Source organism: Palaemon carinicauda, chromosome 19, assembly GCF_036898095.1.
Source record: "Palaemon carinicauda isolate YSFRI2023 chromosome 19, ASM3689809v2, whole genome shotgun sequence".
Classification (NCBI taxonomy): Eukaryota; Metazoa; Arthropoda; class Malacostraca; order Decapoda; family Palaemonidae; genus Palaemon; species Palaemon carinicauda.
This window is the reverse complement of record NC_090743.1, coordinates 14,641,142-14,665,518: the sequence shown is the minus strand read 5'-3', so window position 1 is coordinate 14,665,518 and position 24,377 is coordinate 14,641,142. Positions and strand designations below refer to the sequence as shown.

Genomic DNA, 24,377 nt, shown 5'->3' with positions numbered 1-24,377 from the left:
AATTTCCCAAGTGTGAACTGTGTGTGATATACAACCATATGCTATACTCTTTATGGTTTATATTTGTAACTTAGCTTGTAATAATGTCAATAATAATAATAATAATAATAATAATAATAATAATAATAATGATTATTACGTAAAAGGACATCACAGTGTGCATTACCAGGCATATTTTGAAGTTTAACGACGTCATCGTAGCAAAGGTATTAAGGATGAATAGCAACTAGCAAAATGAGCAACATAAGGATGCAAATTTCTAGCAACTGGAAAGAGCAGCAGCCTAAGGATGCACTCTTTCAGCAACTAGTAAGAAGAGCAACCTAATGGCGCACACTTGCAGCAACTGGTAAGAAAAGCAAATTTAGGATTCACACTTTTAGCAACTAGATAAATGAGCAAGAAGAGCAACGTAACAAAGCACACTTCCAGCAACTGACAAGAGGAGCAAACTAAGGATGCACACTTCCAGTAACTGGCAAGAACAACAACCTAAGGTGCACACTTTCAACAACTTGTAAGGAGAGAAAGCTAAAGATGCACACTCCATGAACTGATAGGAAAAGTAACCCACATATATGACGAGAAGTATAAAGCAGGAAAATGTAGAGCTAATAACTTGAAAAACCAAATGTCAGTGAGCAGAAGAGTAAGAGGAATAAGAGTAAGATGAATTTAAGGTTAGATGTATTGATTAACAGTCTACAGTACTTTAACAGTACTGTAGCCAAGCTAATCAGATTTTGTACCCAATTCTACACCTAAAAATATTTTGTCTCCATGAATTGGTAAAAAACAAATGTAATTCCTCGCCATACTGCGGTTAACCTATCATCCCCTCACTATATTGCGGATTTATAAATATATCATGGGTAAATGTATATTACAGATTCCTCTTTATATAGCAGGTTTCTGAAGTCAGATCAGATTTATATTTTTCATATTTTAACTATTTTCTAAAATATAGTTATTTTCTGAGCCAATAAAAATGTAAATTACAGTAATCCCATATATACTTGTGTAACGTGATCTCACATATTGTGCGACCCTTAAATTTCCACCCATAAAGATTTTTTTATCCTATATCTTATGTATCATGCGAATTCCTTTTCTGAGACCAAATTATAATAAACTAATCTCTTTTGCATTACCTCTTGTCCCAATCTATATTTCAATAAGTTAAAAAGAAAAAAAAAGAATAAAAGTATCATTAGTAAGGCATGTGGCTATAAACAACCGAACATAAACAGCTGTTTAGTTATAAACAGCTGTTTAGTTATAAACAACCAATTCGGATAATAACAGCTAGTTTGCTTGCAATTCAACTTTTGTTCCATACTAAACAATTACCGTAGTTGTTACTAATGACATTCAGTAGAATAGTAGAATACGACCAATATATTATTACACCATAGCTTTTATTGGTTTATGAAAAGGTAAACCAAAATGCACAAAAAATACCTAAAGAATTAGTAGATAGTCAATAATTTACAGAGATTTTTAAACAAGCACCGTAATGCTAAAAACTATAAAATTATCGTGCATTGGCAACAGGGATGAGACACCTCTAAAGAGTATTTTTACTAAAAACTACACATCTTTTTATGGTAAAATAAAAATGATAGTTCGAGTAATAATTGTCTCTTTTATCAAGAGAAATAACAATTATTTGCTAGTTAGCCATAATCAGCTGATTTGGAGAACATAGACAGTGGTCTTACTCATACAGTACTGAATTATAAATGTAAATAATGGAAAAGATGTATATTTGCTGTTCTTATTTCATAATACAGTACGATACTACAGTAATATGTGAATGTTGCATTCTTTATTATTGTATTGGATACGGCTGTATCTTAAATACAACACAATGGGCATACTATATAGTGTGGCCAACAGCGTAGCCTGGCCCAGTAGTACATACGTTAACAAACTGGATCAAGAGGCTTGCCTACATCTAATCAAATTCTAGTACCAGATAAATGTTCTATGGGTTTCTTCCATTGCCTCAAGAATCTTCAACACAAAATATCACAATCTATGTCTGGTTGAGCTAAGTATCAATCCGCATGATACAAGCTGCATATTAGTTTTATTCCAATGTCTGTTAGTGTCAAGGAATTGAAACTGATCCATCTGATCACTACCAAGCTAGTCCCTCCTGCAACAAATCCAACAAACTCATTAACGCTCTAATGATCTGATGACGCAATGACGCGTGAAAATGTTTATTGCCATTAGTGATCCAATGTCACGAACTGCCGCATTGTACGCAACTTATTTATGGGGGTAATTCAGCGTAAATATGCACGTCACTCAAGGAAAACAAAACTCGCACCACAAGTGGGCAGATGGTTAACATCATGTTGGAACCTATAAGAAAACGGGTCGTAGCAGCACATGTGGGGCAGGCCTATGTTGATTTCTAATGTAACCTACTTTTTTCATTTTTATGCTCTAGTAATAAAAATTTTCTAGTCGGGTTTGTGCGTATGTAAATACCTGCAATATACACATCTCATAAATAATTAGAAACCATTTTCTGTACTTTTACATGGTATATAAAATAATATAAAAGCATTAACGCTTCTATACATAAAATTTTATCGTAAAAACCATCAACATACTTGCAAAACTTACTCCGTTATCTAATGGTAATTTGTTCAATATTTTACCAATAATACATATGTTTTTTACTTATCAATTTTATTGGGAATTTGATTGCCTAATTTTTCCTTATCTTTATTTATTACATCGTAAAAATGAAAAACATAGACTTAAATAGGTTGAAAATTTGAAATTTTCACTCTGAAAAAAAATAAGCTATTTTTATTTATTTACACATCGCTTACTAATACATTTATTGGAAAGAGGCTGCATCCATGTGAAAGATCCCCAATTCTACAATATTTGAGTATTATAAAAAATCTTCAAGCAATTATTGTATTTTTTCATGAATTTCTAATAAAAAAATCTCAAACATTTCACATTCAACAGGAATTTTTTCATTCTCTTTTAGCATTCGTTATGTTTTTCTTACATTAGTACAAAGTTCAATCTTTTTCCAATGTGATGCAACAAACCCGAAGTATTAATTTGTTATAGTTTGGATGCAACAATTTTTTAAATTTTGTTCGCAAACAAATTTGTTTGACTATGGCCATATATGCTGTACCTCAACCCAACTTTTGTTGCAGTTCAATACTAATTTCTTCCATTAAACTCTAGTTTTATTAATGTCTCGGTTAACTGCTCTGCATTTTCAATCATACAAGTCCTTAACTTAGTCAACAAAATTGTTAGTGTACACCATATATTGCATACAAAGGAATGTTTTACCTCAATAATCTTTAGCAACCCTTCACACAATGAAAAATACTTGTTTCAATCATTAATCATAAGTCTACTCACAGAATGCTTCAATCATTAATCTAAAGTCTTCTTACAGAATGCCCATGAGATCTGTAATACTTTTAGTATTCTAGCAAAATTATAACGATTAAGAAAAAAATATGTTCTTCTTGTTATCAATTTGACTAAAGGTCATTGCTAACCCTCTGATAAAAATAAGTAGTAGTAGGATGAAAAGTTATCTGGTTCACAAGATGAAGCAATAGGTATTTTAAATAATACTTTTTGTTCCAGTAACTGGATTCATAAAATTAATATGCTATGTCCACCCTAACCACATGCTAGCACTAAATCACTCTGTACCTTAGGAGTGGGAGGTATTACTGCTAATAAAAACCTTCCTACAAGACTGACGGAGTCTACTGTAGGATGCACTAAACTTTTATGGGTACTTATTCACCGAGACAAATAAGTAGCAAAATAACATAACTTCAATACTTGCATTCTCTGCTAATTATCATAGTGGATTAATGGAATTGGGTAATATGGCCTTGAGATGGAGCTAGTGACAGAAAAAAAAATGCTCATAAGTATTTTATTCATCTTCAAGTTTTGCTCCTAAGGAAGAGGTAATAAAACCCTAAAAAAGTATGCAAATCATGTGGAGGACTAGAGTCACCTATTCAACCCTCGATAATTGTTATCATTACGTATTCTGGTGGAACATCAACAAAAATACAATGCAACATTGTCCACAGATTTTTTGCTTAGCTACCACCATAATCACAAAGATGATAATTTAGCATCATCTACCTTTTAATTTTGCTGATCATGAAAACTTCTACATATGGTATGAAGGAATGCATCAACCTCATGATTTACTGTGATAGACAAGTTTTTCCAAAAATCATGACACAATAGCTTACCAAACCAACCATTAATACAATTCTAAAGAACGACTGAATTAGAGCTATGGGCTAAACCATATAACAAAAGGGGAAATTAATTAAAATCACTATTATTCTTCCTACCAAAAGAAACAATTATTCTTTGTTAAAAAAAAAAAAACAAAAAAAACCTGGTATGAGTAGTATCTTTATTAGATCAAATGAACTTCAATCAACTGATGAAAAACTTGCAAATAAAATTCCAGTGACACTTGCTAAGAGACATGAAGGTGAGAGAAAGACATTTTCCTAGTATTGCAGCTCATAAATATTATTTGTAATCACTGCTGTGGTACTTGATTACTTCAGTTTGAATGGTCTACTCCTCACACTGCAGCAGTCAAAGGCTTTTGTAAAACAAGCTGATATGCATGTACTATACCCAACACCTATCTTTTATATATTTATATTAATGTAAAAATGTAAAAAAAATATGGTTGTAGAGCTCCAATTATAAGGATTAAATTTCGTTTTATCCTTCCCTCCCATATCAAACAAAAATAAGATGATTATAATAATGATGGTTCCCTTACATAACGAAATTCACTTGCACACTAAAAAGCATGTGAATCGGGACGTTAGGCACAATTAAAGAAAAAAAAAGGGAGAATTTAAGTAGTGGCATCTTCCTTGTGTTATTCAAGAGCACACAGTCATATAACCGACTCATGAACTAATGTTAGTTGTGTTACGACACTATTTTACTTACAGATACAGTATGGGTGAATACATGGATGAATACAGGGAAGATTAGCATATATCCCTACACAGAGAGAAAACACAGAAAGTTTGGTAGAACTGGAGCTGCCATCTATCACACCAAAGGTAAGTGCATATAGATAGCTATAATCATGAAAGAAACAGATATAGAAAATATTCAAACAGTAATGAAAATGTTAATATATATTGCAGTCATTAACAAAACTATGAAATTTTCAACTCACAATAAGATTTCACTGTTCAAATCATCATGAAGAGAAGACCTTCAGATCAATAAAGCTCTAACAGTTAACTTTGAAAGAGAAATACATAAGCAGAGGATAAAGAAAGTTATATCATTAGCATAGAATAAATAAAAAGACAACTAAAGAGATCAGGTACTTACGTGGCATGCCCATAGGATGAGCAGCATACTGAGATGGTTCTTGCATATGTGGCGGTGGGGGTGGAGGCGTGTACGAACTCTGCGGAACCCCATGAGCCATAGGATGAACCATTCCAACTTGAGGTGGGGGTGGCTGGCCTCCTCCATTATGATTTACTGTTGCAACGTGGGCTGCTGATGGATGAGGAAGCGTACTATATCCACTGGATCGATCATTTCGTCGCGGGTGGCCAATTGGGTAATTAGGGGCGTAATTACTAGGTACCTGTAAAATTATCATCATTAATTTGTAAAAAAAAAAAAAAAAAAAAAAAAAAAAAAAAAAAAAAAAAAAAAAAAAAAAAAAAAAAAAAAAAAAGTAATAATAACCATCATTCAACTTCTCTTACATTAACATTAATATTGACTAATGTGTATACAGGAATAGGGCATAGCCATGAAACAATTTTTTTTTTTCTTTTAAAGCTAAAATCCCAAGAACAGGAGGACTTGTATCTTCATCTCACTCCTAAGATTGATTCTGTATAGGAAACAAACCTGAGGTGGTGCCACTGCTGGAGGTGTTCGATATTCTCGAGATCCTCTGGACAAACTGCTAACTGATCTATTAGCCTGAGGTGGTGTGGGTGGTTTCGTAGTTGGTGCTGGACCAGCTGAAGTGGGTGGCTGATGTTGTGGGGGAGGCATTCCAACACTGCTTGCTGATCTCCTTGAGCGCGGTGTGCTACTAGACGAGGATCGTATTCCATGTCCCACATCATCTAAACCTGAAGTAAGAATAAATAACCTTTCTGTTACATGTGGAGTAACATATATATAAAAAAAAAATGATAATTAGACAAGTTCTACTGTACAATAAACAAGGTACAAAAGATAAAGTCCTTATAATGAAAGGTTAACATATATGTACACTTATACTCCAGTTGCATTTTGGTTTCTTTAAAATAATTTCTAAAATTGTACACCTGAGCTACAAGACAAAGCAAATTTTCCCTTACATCCAAAGTCAATTGGTTTCCTGACATATTTTATAGGTTTCTCTGTATTGGCTGGTGCCAAAATCTTGTACTGACGTGCAGTTGTCTTGTTGGTTGTCAATACTCCAATTTCTCTCCTAGCAACCTTCTCTTTGTGAACCATGACCATCTGAAAAATGTTTGTAAATAAAATATCACTAAGACCCTCATAGAAAAAAAATGTTCAGAACCATTAACTTAAAATTTGTGTTATTAATGCATGTTCTTTTACTTTATGACAGAAGCAAAATATAAATCTTATTTTTATATGGCATAGTCCTAAAATCCACAAAAAATGCTTACCACACTACTTTGGCAGTGAAATACCCAAACTAATCAGACAAAAAATATGAAAACTAATAAGTTTAACTGACCATTATGACAATTCTAATAAAATATATGTTTATGGAAGCTGTGCAAGCCAATAATTACCATTCACAGGTAGATATTTTGCATTCCATAAAAAACTTGAATACTTTAATCACAAAAAGGTTCCCGATACTTCCCAAAGTTAAACAGCAGAATTTAACACTAAGCAATTTTTCCATAGACTTGAAAATCTTAACCTGCTGCAGTTAGTGATAAGTCAATAATACAGGGCAGAGGAAAACAACGAGACAAAAAAAAAAAGTATGTGAGAAGTGAGAAAGAAGTAAAAAATACTATATGGTGCATCTGAGAGAAAGAGGGCAAGTCTGTGATGACTTGCCCAGTAATATCTGATGGTTAAACAAATGAAGATAACTTTCAATTAAGTAATTAAAAAAAACAATACAGAAATAATTGATGGATAAAAAAAATAACTTATAAATGTACAGAATCATAATCCCTCAACTTCTTAGCAAAATGGCAAAATTGGTACCAGAAAATATTCTAAATTAAACAATAAAAAACAGCTTCTCACTCTGTATTTGTACAATAATAAAAATTGAAATAATCATTAAGCAGGAAGCAATTATTACTGCATCAGAGTTATAACATTCTGAGATGCTAAAATATTATTGGGTCTCTCCAAATGTCAGTTGGATGATGGTGTTTACAAAAGAGGTTATAATTATATGACAACACAAAGAATTTTACCTGTGCAATATAATTCACTTGACTTTCCATTTCTGCTAGTTGGTGTGTTTGTTGCTCAACCATTTGTAAAAAGTTATAGGCTAGTGTGTTAATCTGATATGCAACACTTGCTAAAGACTGAGTGGTGTAATTCTTAGTTTCTTCAAGTGCCACTGCCTTGTTCTCTGCCTGCAAATATAAATAATCAATGAATGATTAAATATTCTTTTATTTATTATTATTTTTTTATTCAAATACATCACTCATATATGCCCATACTCATGGTCTTTGAATGTTCCCAGATACAGCATTCCTTTCTCCAACACAAAGAAAACCAGTAGCATAGTCGCTAAGAACAAGTTACCTGGAACCTCAAGTGTTCATCAATCACCAGCTTCAGTTTTCAAGAAGTTTCGACATGAAGCTGCTAGATCAAATGGGCCGAGTTGACGAAACCAATTATATAAGAAAAGTGTTTTACTGTTTAAGAAGACTAATTTAAAAAATTACAAATTCGGATATTTGTATTTTTCCTAACGATACAACTCTTTAGCTATTTATTAGGGGTATTACTTTCAGCAAAGCTGAAAGAACGAGGCATTAAAATTTAGCTAGGGTTAACTACCCATCCCACTAATTAATGGGGGGGGGGTGGAGTAGTTCGCTACCTCTTCCACTCGCACACCTGTGATTAAGCTCACTTTGCTTAGAGGTAGGACTTCAAGGGGAATAGGGTTGGCGGGTAAGTTTGTATAAATAGCTAAAGGTTTGTATCATTAGGAAAAATAGAAATTATCTCCGAATTTGTCATTTGTTCCGTAACTGGAATACAAACCTACGCTATTTATTAGGGGTGACTCACTCATTAGGAAGGTGGACGTCCCTGCCAAATTGGCTTTTTGGCTACCAGGGGGCTCCTTATTTTGAATAGGTATGTACCAAAAATAAGGAATCCCTACACCTCGCTAAACCTTGCTATGCAAGGTCTGTGGCCTACATAAGCTGTGTTGAGATAAGCAGTGTAACTGTCAAGGTAAAAGTTATTTCGAGCCTTTGTAGGAAAAACTGTGGTAACCAAGACTTTCCCAATACCATCATGCCAGGGTACGGGGACGCAGCAGTATTGACATAATACTAGGTACACAAGGAAGCATGGTTTACCTGAAGTGGTTTGAGGTCAGCTTGAGCAGAGAACCCAGGCTGCTGCTTTCCCCAAGAGAGAGAAGGATGAAGAAAAGAATAAGAGCTAGTCATACCTTTTCATTCACGCACACTAAAACCAGGTAACAGTACCCTCAACCTTCTGCTATTTGTCCAATAAGGAGCTTAAGCTATTATAACAGCTGCTGTGTAGACACCACAGGGCCAATAGAAAACGTATCGAACAACCTGTGGATCACGTCTTGCAGGTAGAGGACTGTGAGCGTATTTCAACGTTTCTAAACCCCAGCCTGTAGAACCTGCGTCACTGAAAAGTTTCTTTTGAAGGCCACGGACGTAACTATGTCCCTGAAATCGTGGGCTCTACGGCAATGTGAAGGAGGAAGGTCTGGATTTAGGGTATGGTCTATGACTCTGCAAATCCAAGCACAGATGATGTTCTTGGTGACCCTCCTCTTGTTCCTCCCTGTGCTAACAAAAAGTGAAGGCACATGTGGACGGGCTGCTGCTGTTCTTTTGAGGTAAAGCCTCAAACTTCTCACTGGACAGAGTAAAAGATGATAAGAGTCGTCTGTTACAAAGCGGATACTCGAAATCCGTAAGGATACAAATCGGGGATCCGCCACTCCCGGATTCTGAGTATTAGCAACAAACTCAGGGACGAAGTGGAACGTTGCCTCTCACAATCCGCTTGAATGGGCAATGTCGTACGAGACACCATGAAGTTCACCAACTCGTTTAGCCAAAGCCAAAGCTAGCAGGAACAACATCTTCCAAGTCAGGTGGTGATCTGTTGCCTGGCGTAATAGTTCATAGGGAGGCCTCTTTAGAGAATGGAGGATCTGTTGCCTGGCGTAATAGTTCATAGGGAGGCCTCTTTAGAGACTGGAGGAAAGGTAAGTGTATAATTCAGTATAAGAAAGTTCTAGCGACCAGATGTCTATTTCTTTCAATTTGAAGGCGAGGCTTAAGGCTGAGTGGTAGCCTTTCACTGCCGAAACTGAAAGGCGCATTTCCTCCAACAAATACACGAGGAACTCATCTACTGCTGGAATAGTGGCATCGAGTGGAGACACTAACCACAAAAGATGTTCCACTTTGCTAAGTAGACTGCTGCCGAGGACTTCCGCAGGTATCCAGACATCCTCTTCGCAACCTGTTGTGAAAATCCTTTCTGAGTGAAGAGATGCTGGATAGTCTCCAGGCGTGAAGTCATAGCGAAGCTTCGGTTTTGTGGTGGATGTTGACATGTGGTTGTCTGAGTAAATCGTGTCGTGGATCGAGTGATCTTATGGGCTCCATCAGGAGTTGCAAAAGGTCCAGAAACCATTCCGGATGATGCCATAGCAAAGGTACGAGTCATTGATAGGTTGACCAATGTTTGGCCCTTGTTGAGAACCCTTATCATCAGACAGAATGAGGGAAAGGCGTAAACGTTGATGTTTTCCCACTGTTGTTGAAATGCATCTTGCCAGAGAGCCTTGGGGTCTGGGACTGGGGACCAATACAGTGGGAGCCTAAAGTTCAGGGCCATTGTGAACAGATCAACCGCTGGAGAACCCCACAAAGTCAGGACTTTGTTGGCTACTAGATGATTCAAAGACCATTCGGTACCTACTATCTTAAATGCTCTGATCAGATTGTTGGTGAGCACATTCCTTTTGCCTGGAATGAAGCGGGCTGATAGTGGCACCGAATGGACTTCAGCCCATCTCAGTATCTCCACTGCTAGATGGGATAGGGGCTGCAAAAAAAGTACCTCCTCATTTGTTGATGTAAGCCACTACTGTGGTGTTGTCGCTCATCACCATCAATGAGTGACCGGCCAGGAACTGATGGAACTGTTGAAGGGCCAGAAAGACAGCCTTCATCTCTAAAAGATTTATGTGAAGGTACTTTTCGGACTCTGACTAGAGGCCTGAGGTCGTGAGGGGCAGCACGTGGGGCCCCCACTCTTCTTTTGATGCTTCCAAAAACAGCATCAAGTCTAGGGGAGGACGAGAAGATCTACACCCACCACTCGAGGTCCGTCCATTCCTCTGATCCCATGGGGATCAGAATACCCCGGGAATCGAAGGCCTGACTCCAATTGGGACTTCAGTCACCACTGGAGAGATCAAATCCTGACGTGGCCATAGGGAACTAAACAGACCACGGATGATAGGTGTCCAAGGACCAAGGAGACATTGCCACTTCTGGGCTGAGAGCTCTTCTCATCTGAGAAAAAGTTGTGCGACCTTTCTTAGCCTCATTATCCTGTCATCTGATGGGAAAGCTTTGTGGAGATTTGGTGTCTAAAATCATTCCTAGGTATACCAGTCTTTGAGTGGGAAGCAGGGAGGACTTCTCTAGGTTTACCATGATCCCCAGATCTTGGCAAAGCCTCAGAGGCTTGTCTCGGTGCTGAAGAAGGGTTGCCACCGAGTCTGCTAGGATCAGTAAGTCGTCCAGATAACGGAGGAGACGGAAGCCGATCCTGGGAGCCCATGATGAAACTAGGGCGAGCACGCTGGTGAAGACTTGGGGTGCTGTGGAAAAACAGAACGACAGGACCCTGAACTGGTATTTCTTGTTTTCTAGGATGAATCTCAGATACTTCCTTGAAGATGGATGGATCAGGATCTGGAAGTATGCGTCCTTTAAGTCCAGTGTGCAGATGAAGTCCAGTGGTCCTACCGCTTGTCTGACTATGTCTGCTGTCTCCATGCTGAACGAAGTCTGTTTGATAAACTTGTTCAGAGCCAAGAAGTTAATGATGGGTCTCCAGCCTCCAGACGCACTTTTCATAAGACAGAGTCGACTTAAGAAGCCCGGGAGAGTTGTCTAGGAATACCTGGAAGCGCCCTTTTCCAACATGGTCTGGACTTCGGCACGAAGGGCCAGCCCCTTTACTGATCCCATCGCAAAGGAGTCTATTGTCACTGGATCCTAGATCAGGGGAGGGAGAGACGAGATGAATGGGACATGATACCCTGAACGAGTCATGGAGACTGTCCAGGGATCGGTCCCGAGCTGCTCCCACCTGCCCCAGAAGCTTTGCAAGCATCCCCCCACTGGTGGACGAGCAGTTGGATTACCTGTCCAAGCGTTTGCTGCCACAGCCGCTCCTTCTACATTGTTTACCACCTCGACAGGACTTATTGCCTTTCTTGTCTTTGGTCGGAAAGGACTTCTTTGACATCTCTTTCTTCGCTGCCCCTTTGTTTGTCGAGGCTTAAGGCTAGTTGGGCTGCAGAGCTGGTGGTCTGTATGGCTGGGATGTTAGGGCCCTATGGAGAAGAGTGTCCTGGTGGGACTTCCTCCACCTTTCCGCAGCCTGCTTGACATCCCTAGGCCCACACAAAAAGGAACCCTCCAGAGAAGAGTTCCTGAGAAGAGTTCCTGAGCCTTGAGATCTTGGCCTTAGGGACTTGGGGATGGAACCTATCAGTTACTGAGTCCCATTGTTTGAGGATGGTGTTGGCCCACAAGTTCACCATTTGGTGGGACAAGAACTCAATAGTTTGAGTAACTGAGAGGAGGAACGTCTCAATCGTCTACCTGGTAGTTTCTTAGGATAAATCCTCCATCCGTGCTAGGATTCCCACGGATCCTAACCACAGATTATTATTATCATTATTATTATTATTTCCTAAGCTACAACCCTAGTTAGAAAAGCAGGATGCTATAAGCCCAAGGGGTCCAACAGGGAAAATAGCCCAGTGAGGAAAGGAAATAAGGAAAAACTAGAAGAGAAGTTCAAGAATAATATTAAAAGAAATATTTCATATATAAACTACAAAAACTTGAAAATAGCATGAGGATAAAAACTTCAAATTAACAAGAGGAAGAGAAACAAGATAGAATAGTATGCCCGATTGTACCCACAAGCAAGAGATCTCTAACCCCAGACAGTGGAAGACCATGGTACAGAGGCTATGGCAATACCCAAGACTAGAGAACAACAGTTTGATTTTTGTAGTGTCCTCCTAGAATAGCTGCTTACCATAGCTAAAGAATCTCTTCTACCCTTGCTGGTCAAGGCTCGTCCAAGACCTCATAATACCTCCTCTGCTGAACACGAGGAGGTGGAAGGAGCTTGGTGGATGAGCCTGATCGAAGGGAGGAGGAGAACTCGGAGGGCTGAGAAGAAATCTTACGTCTGGCACTCTTCCGACCAAGGCAGGGCTGCACTGGACTTGGAGGGCTTTTGAGTGCCAAAAACACTGTTTAAGACCACATCTTTGGCCTCCTGAGGAGCCAACTCTGGATCAGACAGCCCGCTGAGGGCCCTCGTCAAAGTCAGAACGTTCCAGAAGGCGAGTTCAGACTCATTCTGTTCTCCTTCTGAAGCGGGGCTAGCAGCGAAGTCTCAGTCATCCACAACCAGGAACTCGTCTTGGGGTGGGTTGTCAAGATTAGGATGACTGACTGTCCTGAGCCCTTCTGCAGGTCCGGAGACCCTGGAAGAGGACTTAGGCAACGTATTGGAGCCCTTACACTTCTTACGAGAAGGAAGGTAGGTTTCGAGCACTGAAGGCCTGGATGGTCTGGCTTTCCTGGAAAACTCTGAAGAAATGACATTATTGTCACGGGGAAGGTCCCCCTCGAAAATGAAGAATCAGATATGTTCAACCTTATCCTTGATGGACTCACTGGTGTTGGCTTTATCCTTGATGACGTTGTAACCTCAGGAACTCCTCTTTTCCTCTTCAGGGGGGAGACAGCCGAGATCCCTTGCTGTAAATCTACTGAAACTGAAGGTCGCGGAGGGTTCTTAGGGGCTTCCGAGGAACGAGCAGGTCCAAAAGCCTGCATCACTGCCCTAACAACAGCTCCAAACCATGGCTATCTGCTAACGCTGGCGGTCTGATAAATCTCCTTAAGGGAAGAAAGCTGAAGGTTCCCGGTGCTTAAGATCTAATCTTAGGGTCCGCTTTGGGGGCCAGTAACTTTGGGATCTTGAATTCCCCTAGATTGCCCCCTTTCCTTCTTCCCCTGCTATCATGCTGATATGTGGTTACGGGGAGGGCAATGGAGTAACAGTGACCTGTGGAGAGGAATTCTTCTTTTTCTCAAAGAAAGGACACATTTTCTGGGAGGCGACGACCTACCTTTCCGCTCCTGCTCCTTTCCTCTGTGATCACCTACCTGTGTCTTACAGGTCTGCTGTGAATTCTTGGTAGTCGAAGGATGATGGTAGCTGCTGTCTTTCGCCCTGAACTCTGCCTGTTGAGCAACCATAGGTTCCTGAAGCGTTGGAAGGTGTTTCCGCGTTATAGTGTCTACGTGTTCGCGAGCGTTGCCGTGATGGTGAATACTGACGCTGCGGAGAGCATTTGAGAGTGGGAGGACTTTGATGCGTTGGCGAACGGTGACGAACGCTGACGAACTGTTGACCGTTGACAAGCTGGCGAGCGTTAACGCGTAAGTGAACGCTGACGTGCTGGCGATTGCCAAAGAACTGGTGAGTGACGATGCGTAGGAGAACGTCAACGCGTGGGCGATGGCCGACGCTTTGGAGAGTGATGATGCATCACCAATTGCTGACCTATGGGTGAGCGTTGATGCGGTGAATGCCGACACTTGGGAGAGCGCTTACTACAGAAACTTCCGTAGGCGTCTTACGCGAAGCTGGGAGCTAGTCCGTCGGAACATGGGTGGGCAAAAGCCGTTTTGACGCAACATGTTGCTTCAGGGAGTGCTGAAGCGTGGAAAACCGATGTGTTGGTCAGTGATGGTCAGAAATCTCAGGACAACATGCGATTGACAAACAGGTAATCTGCAAGCGGTAGGATGACAGGAACCAGAAGACAGAGCAGGAGACAGATAAGCAAGAGGTCGGCGAGTAGGCGATTGCAGAGGCGATGGTTGACGAGCAGCTGGCCGATAATCAGGAGACAGGATGTGCATTTTAGAAGGGCGAACATCCTCCGAGGGAGATCGCAAGCAATCCTTTGGCGGGGAATCACGAACCGATGTTTAGTGACGAGCAGCAGAGTCAACAAGAGAAGGTCTGAAGGAAGGCGATGGTCAGGAACCAGGTGACGACTGACGAGTTGGCTCCTCCAAGGATGAGGGCTGCTGGGACGAAGTTAATGAGCCAGAGGTGTCTTTTCACCGACGGTGAAAGAACACCTCTAAGGCCAAGAGGTGGGCGGGGTCTACGACCACAAAGGCGCACCATGGGGGCCGAGGATCAGCAAGTTGACCTTCAGCAGCAGTTCTCCAAAGAGGAGTCTCATGCCTGGGACTTTGCTTCCCCCCCAAAGATGTTCAGCGAGGGGGGAAGGACAGTCTTCGACTATGGCGGAAGAAACAGAAGAGGCAGGAGTGTCATCTGGCAGGGCAGCAGACGAGTCCTCTGACACCACAACGTCGATGAGGGCCAGAGGATCCACCTCCGAAGTCGAAAAAGGCTGCAAACCAGCAGCCCAGTGCAGCAGCTGCAACAGCGCCTCCTTGGAGGGCGGACCCGGTAAACCCAAGGACGGCCAAACCTGTAACAAAGAAGAAAGTGACAAGGACCACCCCGGGAGGAGAGGCGGGGCTGCTTAGGGGAAGCGACACCGTCTCTTGAGAACCAAGGTTGTCCAGGAGTTAGCGTCCAGCGCTACTGCTCGACGGTCCCCCGGAGAAGGCCGAACGAACAGGAACTACAGAGGAAGGTTAGGAAGCAGAAGCAGCCTTGGGGTTCTTTTTCTTCGAAGTAACCTCCAAAGGAGAAGAATCCCGCAAAGACTTCTTACACCGTCGCCCAAACCTTTCCCACTGCAAGGCAGACCACTCCCGACACTCATTACACTTGTTAAACTCACTACACCATTGAACCCTGCAGATAGGGCAAAGGCTGTGAAGATCAGTGTCCTTGGCGGACATGAAGGCACCACAAGTGCGACCCTCAGGGAAGGCGTTAACAAACGCACAAACACTGAAAAGAAAAATCATAACAGATTAATGGTAATCCTAAAATGCGAGGATGACGAGCAGCAACGACCGTTCATCATCTGAGCCAAAGGTAAAGTGAAGCACAGTCACAGGTGTGGGAGTGAGGGGGTAGCTAGCTACCCCCTCTGCCCACAGGTAACTAGTAGGATGGGTAGTTAACCCTTGCTAAATTTTGAAGGCTTATCCTTTCAGCTTCGCCAAAAGAATACCCCTATAAATAGAGTATGTTTGTATTACAGTTACGGAACAAATTCCTATGCTCATATATACAAATGTGCACTCGGTGCACATAAAGACAGTCGTGAGGTCAGTGTGGAGAAAACTGAAGTGATGAATGTCTCATAGTCCAATGACGATCTTTTGAATGATGATTCTTCTCATCCTATACATCAAGATCTCGGATATCGCTGTCCGAAAAAGGGAGTCTTACTAGCACTTTCTGCAGGAGAGTTGTCATCCTCTAGTGAAAATTCCTCAACTCCATCCCACTTACATGAAGAGTTACTGTAGGAAGTATGAAAAGACCAAGGCCGCTTGCTCTTCTTTGACTTCATGGGGCATGATGCAGTCGTAGGGTCAGCAGTAGAGGACAGGGACAAATGAACATAGCTGAAAGGGGAAGAGCACAAGGTCTCTTCCTTCTCTTGTCAGCAGTCAGAGTCGGTGATTTTACCAAAGACAAAAGCGAAAATCCTTAAGACGTCTATCTTAGGCAGACTTATTAAGGACTTCTTCTACCAGGGGGAGGGGGGAATCTGTAGCAGGCCTGGAAGATCTGACGGAAGTTAATGCCCGAGGGAGCTTCTCGGTTGAAGGAACACCTTTAATACCTAATGAAGGCCATAAGGTGTGGACGGCTTGGTCCCTTGAGGAGGAGTCAGCATCAGCAATGGCATAATTAATAAAAGGGGAGGGAAGGGGCCCTTCAGTTCCACTGGGGAAGGTGAAATGTCCAGCTCTCCCAAAGCTTGCCAGAGGGAAGGGTGGGGTCACCTTTCTTCTGTCTCTGTGGCAGGGAAAGCAGAAGTTTGAGCACCAAAGGGCAAAAATAAAGAGCCCAAGGACTTCTTAAGCTTAAGGAAGACCTCAAAGCCGAAGAATCCCTCTCTGACTACTTCTGCAATCGTTACAGGGGATGACTGAGAACAGTTATGTTCTCTGCAAAAAGGGCATAAAAATGGGGATCTACTTCCTGCTTAGAGATGAACCTGTCACAATTGAGACCAGGTTTACCAGGGCAGGGCTGCATGCCTCCATACTAATCAAACAGATACACATAAAACCAAAAAGGAGAATATTAATCACAGCCAAGCTTTGTTAAGTGCAGAAAATATGTGTACTGTACTTTTCTGTGGCTCAAATCAAAGAGGCTAATCAGTGTGCTGAGATGTGGGGGGAGGGAGTTGTCCACCCCACCATTCACCAGTAACTACCAACAACTGGCAATAGATTTTTAACTGAAGCATTCCAACTATGCTAAAATTATACCCTTATTAAGGGAAAAGTGTTTGCATAAGTGTAGGAACAAATAAGTTTGTATACCTCGTAGGAACTTATCATCACCATGCTGTAGGAGAACTGATAATGCAATGTAAACAACAATGAAGATATGAATAACAAAAATTTCTATATGGTCAGCTGAATAAACAATTTACACAGTTTAATATTTGTACTGTATTTCAAAGGGCATGTAAGGGAAGGAAGAAGTTTTGATTAAAAATGTTATTTTCCTTAGTAAAATAAATTTTTGAATATACTTACCCGATGATCATATAGCTGCATCCCTGCTGCCCGACAGAAAAAATCTACGGGCGGAATACGCCAGCGATCGCTATACAGGTGGGGGTGTACATCAACAGCGCCATCTGTCAAGTAGGTACTCAAGTACTCGATGTCAACATAGAACCAATTTTCTCCTCTGTCCCACTGGTTCTCTATTGGGGAGGAAGGGTGGGTCCTTTAATTTATGATCATCGGGTAAGTATATTCAAAAATTTATTTTACTAAGGAAAATAACATTTTTCAATATCAAACTTACCCGATGATCATATAGCTGATTCACACCCAGGGGGGTGGGTAGAGACCAGCATTACAAGTTGACATTATGAGCTAAGTATTCCGTATTTCATTTTAGCAGTTATTCAAAATAACAAGCATAAAATAAATAAGTACCTGGTAAGGAAGACGACTTGAACAATTACTCTGCCTTTTTAAGTACGTCTTCCTTACTGAGCCTCGCGATCCTCAAAGGATGCTGAGCGACTCCTAGGAGCTGAAGTATGAAGGGTTGCAACCCATACTAAAGGTCCTCATCAAAACCTCTAATCTAGGCGCTTCTCAAGAAATGATTTTGACCACCCGCCAAATCAAGTAGGATGCGAAAGGCTTCTTAGCCTTCCGGACAACCCAAAAATATTTCAAGAGAAAGATTAAAAAGGTTCTGGAATTAGGGAATTGTAGTGGTGGAGCCCCCACCACTACTGCACTCGTTGCTACGAATGGTCCCAGAGTGTAGCAGTTCTCGTAAAGAGACTGGACATTCTTAAGATAAAAGACGCGAACACTGATTTGCTTTTCCAATAGGTTGCGTCGAATATATTTTGCAGAGATCTATTAGTTTAAAGGCCACGGAAGTTGTGACAGCTCTAACTTCGTGTGTCCTTACCTTCAGCCAAGCTTGGTCTTCCTCATTCAGAAGGGAATGAGCTTCTCGTATTAACAGTCTGATAAAATAGGAAAAAGAATTCTCTGACATAGGCAAAGATGGATTCTTAACTGAACACCATAAAGCTTCAGACGGGCCTCGTAAAGGTTTTAAAATAGAACTTAAGAGCTCTTACAGGACATAATACTCTTTCTAGTTCATTTCCAACCATACGATAAGTTTGGAATATCGAACGATATTGGTCAAGGCCGAGAAGGCAGCTCGTGTTTGGCTAGAAAACCAAGATGTAGAACATGTAGCCGTTTCGGATGAGAATCCGATGTTCTTGCTGAAGGCATGAATCTCACTGACTCTTTTAGCTGTGGTTAAGCATATCAGGCAAAGAGTCTTAAAGGTGAGATCTTTCAGGGAGGCTGATTGAAGTGGTTCGAACCTGTCTGACATAAGGAATCTTAGAACCACGTCTAAATTCCAACCAGGTGTAACCAAACGACGCTCCTTCGTGGTCTCAAAAGACTTAAGGAGGTCCTGTAGATCTTTATTGTTGGAAAGATCTAAGCCTCTGTGACGGAAGACTGATGCCAACATGCTTCTGTAACCCTTGATAGTGGGAGCTGAAAGAGATCGCTCTTTCCTCAGATATAAGAGGAAGTCAGCTATTTGAGTTACAGAGGTACTGGTCGAGGATATGGATACTGACTTGCACCAGTTTCGGAAGATTTCCCACTTCGATTGGTAGACTCTAAGGGTGGATGTTCTCCTTGCTCTAGCAATCGCTCTGGTTGCCTCCTTCGAAAAACCTCTAGTTCTCGAGAGTCTTTCGATATTCTGAAGGCAGTCAGACGAAGAGCGTGGAGGCCTTGGAGTACCTTCTTTACGCGTGGCAGACGTAGCAGGTCCACCCTTAGGGGAAGTGTTCTGGGAACGTCTACTAGCCATCGAAGTACCTCGGTAAGTTATTCTCTCGCGGGCCAGAGGGAAGCAACTAGAGTCAACTTTGTCCCTTCGTGAGAGGCGAACTTCTGCAGTACCTTGTTGACAATCTAGAACGGAGGGAATGCACATAGATCTAGATGAGACCAATCTAGTGAAAGGCATCTATAAGAACTACTGCTGGGTCCGGGATAGGTGAGCAAAGTATTGAGAGCCTCTTGGACATCGAGATTGCGAAGAGATCTATGGTTGGCTGGCCCCAGGTGACCCAAAGTCTCTTGCATACATCCTTGTGGAAGGTCCAATGTGTTTGAATTATTGTCCCTTCCTACTGAGACAATCTGCTAAGACATTCAAGTTGCCTTGGATGAAACTCGTTACTAGTGAAAAGTCTAGACCTGTTGAACAGGAGAGGAGGTCACTTGCGAACTCGTACCATGTCAGAGAGTAGGTCCCTCCTTGCTAGGAGATGTACATCAAAGCACGGAGTTGACCGTGTTCACCTCCACCACTTTGCCTTGAAGGAGAGACCTGAAGCTTTTCCAGGTCAGACGTACTGCCAGAAGCTTCTTGCAGTTGAAATGCATTGTCCTTTGACTCGAGTTCCATAATCCCGAGCATTTCCTACCGCCTAAGGACGCACCCCAGCCTACGTCCGATGCGTCTGAGAAGAGAACGTGGTTGGGAGTCTGAACAGTCAGGGGAAGACCCTTTCAAAGGTTGATAAAGTCCTTTCATCAAGTCAGACCAGACTATCTTTCCGGAAACCGGGATCGAGACCGCTTCTAGCGTCTTGTCCTTTTCCAGTGAAGAGCTAGATGATACCGAAGAGGACGGAGGTGTAGTCTTCCAAGAGACACCAATTGAACCACGGATGACAGTGTCCTAACCAGACTCATCCACAGCCTGACAGGGCCGTGTTCCTTCTTCAGCATCTTCTGGATGGATAGCAGGGCTGGGGGATGATCGTCTTGTTCAGCCATGTCCCCATCAGAGGGTTCCTCATCCGAAACTGATGAGGAAACGGCAACGGAGTGGGCAACGTCTGACTCGCTGAATCCGGTCGCACTGGTGGATGCGTGACGGAGCCGGACACAAGATCATGGTACTGCTGCACAGTCTGTGAACTGTCAACCATGGGGACGCGAGGAAGTACAGCGACAACCCGAAACTGTCTAGACTGTCTGGGTTGTGCAGACAACCCCCTACCGGGTTGCTGAGGTTGCCGCACTGCGTCACAACAAGTCACCTCTGCTGGTTGTTGAACGTCTTCCTAGTGACACACTGAACGTCCACAACCACCTCCGAGAGTTGCTTAATGTCAACGTGCGACTGGCAACCCACACTGGGTCGCACCGGTGGAGGAACCATCTCAACTGGCGGACGTGAGTAGGATACCTCAGCGTCAACAGGGCGTACAACCAACCGGTAGGAAGGTTGTTGGCTAGAAGGTTCTTCTCCGTAAAAAATCCTCTAACAAGGACTAAGCTTGGACTGCATGTCTTGCAACAAAGCCCATTAGGGTCTATGGGAGCAGGTGTGGCAACAGACGGGATTAGCGACTGAAGCGGAACCATTTACCATCCCTGGAAGCATGTTATGCTTTAATTAAAGTCCATAGGAGGCTAAGCAGCTTAAGGCTCCTCTCCAAATGACAGAGTCCTCAAGGGAATATCAGAAGGAGGGAGAACAGCACTTTCTCATCTACAGGAACCATGTCCGAGAAAAGCTAGGTTATCTCAGTGAGGGTTTCACTGGTGCATAAGCAGCAGACCAGAAGGCAACGTTATGTAACTGCTTGACAGTCTGTGAACTGTCAAAAACTGAACTGTCAACCACAACAGGAGCGTGAGGACATACAGCACTGGTGCATAGTAGCAGACCAGAAGGCAACGTCATGTAACTGCTTGACAGTCTGTGAGCTGGCAACAACCAAAGCTGTGTGGGGAAGCCTCAACTCCTGACTGACTAGTCTGCTGCGGGCGAGTGGCGGTAACCACAGTGGGTTGCGGAGGCTGACACACCGTGTCAAAACACGGCAGCTTGTGGTAGCTCACGCACGGCAACGGAGTGCTCCGTGTGTCTGTGGGAGTCAGCATGCGTCTGGCAGGGTCGACTGCGCATGGGTGGAGGAGCTCTCACAACAAGAGTGTGGGAGCAGGCAGCCATGCTGGGCGCACAACCGTGGCAGGCTGTAGGCCAACGGGTGCATCGTCAACCTTCTCCGCAGTCGGAGTGTGGGAGCTGGCAACAACAAAAGTGGAGTGCTGGTGCGTGGGAGGGACTGCCGTGGGTTGCGGAGCATGCCGCATTGCGTCAAAACACGGCAGCTTTACAGCACCTTCCCACTGCTGATGCGGTAGCTCACGCATGTCAACGGAGGGTGCAGCATGAACATGCGTCTGGCAGGGTCGACTGCGCATCGGTGGTGGAGCTCTCACAGGTGGAGTGTGGGAGCAGGCAGCCGCAGTATCTGCTGAGCGCACAACCGTGGCAGGTTGTAGGTTAACAGGTGCAGTGTCAACCTTCTCAGCACGATACTCCTGCATGAAGGAAGCAAGCTGAGACTGCATAGTCTGCAGCATGGACCACTAGGGTCTATAAAAGACGGCAACAAACGGAGCTACTGTCCGTTGTGACTGAGGGTCTAAAACAGCTGGTGCGGCAACAGACGGAGTTACTGCCTGTTGCGGTACCACCTTGCCTCTCTTGGGAGGTGTGCAGTCGTCGGATGACTGCAGCGAGTCCGAACTGACCCAGTGGCTACACCTAGGCCGTTGGACTTGCGCGGAAGGGACCGACTTGCACTAAAAAGCTGCAAGATTTGGTCCATGGTTTCTGCGAGAAACCTCTTCCGCAGACGAGGAATAAATGGGCTCTCTCGTCTTTGTGTGGGTGGGGCGATCACGTCGGCAACGTGTGTAGATACACCCGAAACCACCGAGGGAAACGTCTGTTCGTCGATCAAGGCCTGTGGAACCCATAAGTCCTTCGACATTACTTCTCCCCTGGGCTTGGGAGCTTGTAAGAGGTATCGGACTAGGTGAACAACTGGCACGAACAGACGAACCCTCGAACGCAACACTGTAACACTTTGCGCATATCACTTTATCACTTTTGATTTTCTGTTAGCACTTATTTCACTGAAATCGAAACTTTAACTGATTTCTATCTGAAACACGCAATCCTATCCTTCATTAAAAGGTAGTAATTGCGAAAACAGTTTACAATGCAACAGAAAAACATAATTAAAGATAAAGAATTCAGTGGCTGGAAAAGAGACTAAACACTAGATCAAATAAACTACGTTTAAAATCTCTCACCGTATAAAGCCTGGGAACAAGAATAAAACTCTAGAAACGTTTTACCTTCTTCCCCTACAGCGACTAGGGAGAAGAGTAAAAAACGAGAACAATGTTACCCGCTTGAACGAAACGTTTATTCTCCTCTCTCTCCCTCCGTCTCTATCTCTCTCTCTCTCTTCTCTCTCGACTTAGAACCTGAGAGAAGAGCCCAATTATATATCGTTAAAACATATTATTTGCTAAAGGAAAAAACTGAAAGGTTTCCCAAATAAAAAGTTCCTTTATTAGAATTTAAACTATTTAAGCTAAGAAAGAATGAACGAAACGCTAGAATCGGTTTACTCTTACTGCAACGTGAAACCGTGAAATACTCTCTCTCTATCGTAACGATAGAGCGCATGTTGAACGTTCTGAACGTCAACAACTGCGGAGACTAAACTAAACGTTAGTTCATCTTTGAAAACAGTACGAGACTTATCAAAGAAATTCTTTCAAAAACATTAAAATTAAAAAAGTATAAATTCTTAAAAGGTAAATACGAAATGACGGGCTCAATGTTAATTAACTTCGGTTCGAAGTAAGGACCGCCTACTATTAGGAAAGGTCGCATATAAACAAACATAAAAATTAATTTTTATAAGTTTATAATAAATGGAAAGTTAATCGAAGAGGCCTATAAAGGCGGAGAGATATAAAATAAATAGATCTATAACTTGTTAAGCAAAATTACCAAAAACCTAAACACACTTCCGTCTAAAGGAAGGGTCGGCCATTTAAAAGTGAATGAGAGTCCATACTCTCTTCGTCACCAACACTTCCGTCTAAGGGAAGGGTCGGCCATAATTAAATCTATCCAAAACGAGTTCAAGTTTTGAAATGAAGATAAAACCCCTGCATAGCGAAAGCTCAAAACTGGAATAGTGTACTTCACCAATTCGTTGTGAAAACAAATCCAGTTAGGGACGGCGTATTTAGTAGGTCTTGCCTGTGGCACGACAGAGGGAAAATTGGTTCTACGTTGACATCGAGTACTTGAGTACCTACTTGACAGATGGCGCTGTTGATGTACACCCCCACCTGTATAGCGATCGCTGGCGTATTCCGCCCGTAGATTTTTTCTGTCGGGCAGCAGGGATGCAGCTATATGATCATCGGGTAAGTTTGATATTGAAAAATGGGATACATTAGTATTTCAAAAAGCATATAAGGGAGGGAGGAAGTTTAGTTGAAGAATGGATACAAAAAAATTAGGAATACAATGAAACTAAACACCTGACATGCTCACCCTTGCAAAATTCTCAATGCAGTAAGCAGCTACTTTCTCTAGGTTTGCATGAGAATCCGAGAGGGACTGGCGACCCTCAGGGATTTCTTGTTGCACCAATGACACAAATTCTGATGACAGTGCCATGGTGGCAATTTTTCTTGAAGAACCTACAAGAAAAAAAAAAGTATAGTCATTACCTTAAAATCATTATCATTATTAAAAAAATTTACTTTTACAAAATTGGAAATCATTAGACACATGTTTACTCTCCTACTGTACACCATTTCACAAGATTAAGTACTGTAAAGAATAATATTCAAATGTTTCATAGAAGGTACATGCACTTTAATTTCTTTTGTTATACTATATGCCAATAGTGGTATACAGTAATACATGGCCCAGGAGAGGGGGTCCCGTGTGCACGAGATGTACCTTAATTCACCTACCGGGATTTTATAGTACTGTAGACACCTTAAATTACTGTATCAAGAAAGTTAGAATGGAATTTCTGAAACCTAGCAGCAAGTGAGAAATTTAGGCCCAATTTCACCAAATCGGGTGATAATTTTGACTCGTAAATTCTGGGTACCTGGACTAAAAATACACATATCTCCCGTGAAAATTAACATATAACGATTATT

At 42.2% G+C, this 24,377-nt stretch overlaps 1 protein-coding gene across 2 annotated transcripts in view; it reads right to left on the bottom strand.

Annotated features, from left to right (window-relative positions):
* Abi (tyrosine kinase Abl) overlaps nucleotides 1-24,377 on the bottom strand; it is a 106,602-nt gene that overhangs the window by 75,137 nt on the left and 7,088 nt on the right. For both annotated transcript variants that reach the window (XM_068393184.1, XM_068393185.1), the window contains exons 2-6: nucleotides 23,755-23,903; nucleotides 7,500-7,667; nucleotides 6,402-6,549; nucleotides 5,941-6,170; nucleotides 5,404-5,668 (exon numbers count right to left, since the gene is read on the bottom strand). In XM_068393184.1, the coding sequence (XP_068249285.1) occupies nucleotides 5,404-5,668; nucleotides 5,941-6,170; nucleotides 6,402-6,549; nucleotides 7,500-7,667; nucleotides 23,755-23,880 (937 nt within the window). In that variant the 5' untranslated portion in view covers nucleotides 23,881-23,903. The remainder of the gene's footprint in view (nucleotides 1-5,403; nucleotides 5,669-5,940; nucleotides 6,171-6,401; nucleotides 6,550-7,499; nucleotides 7,668-23,754; nucleotides 23,904-24,377) is intronic.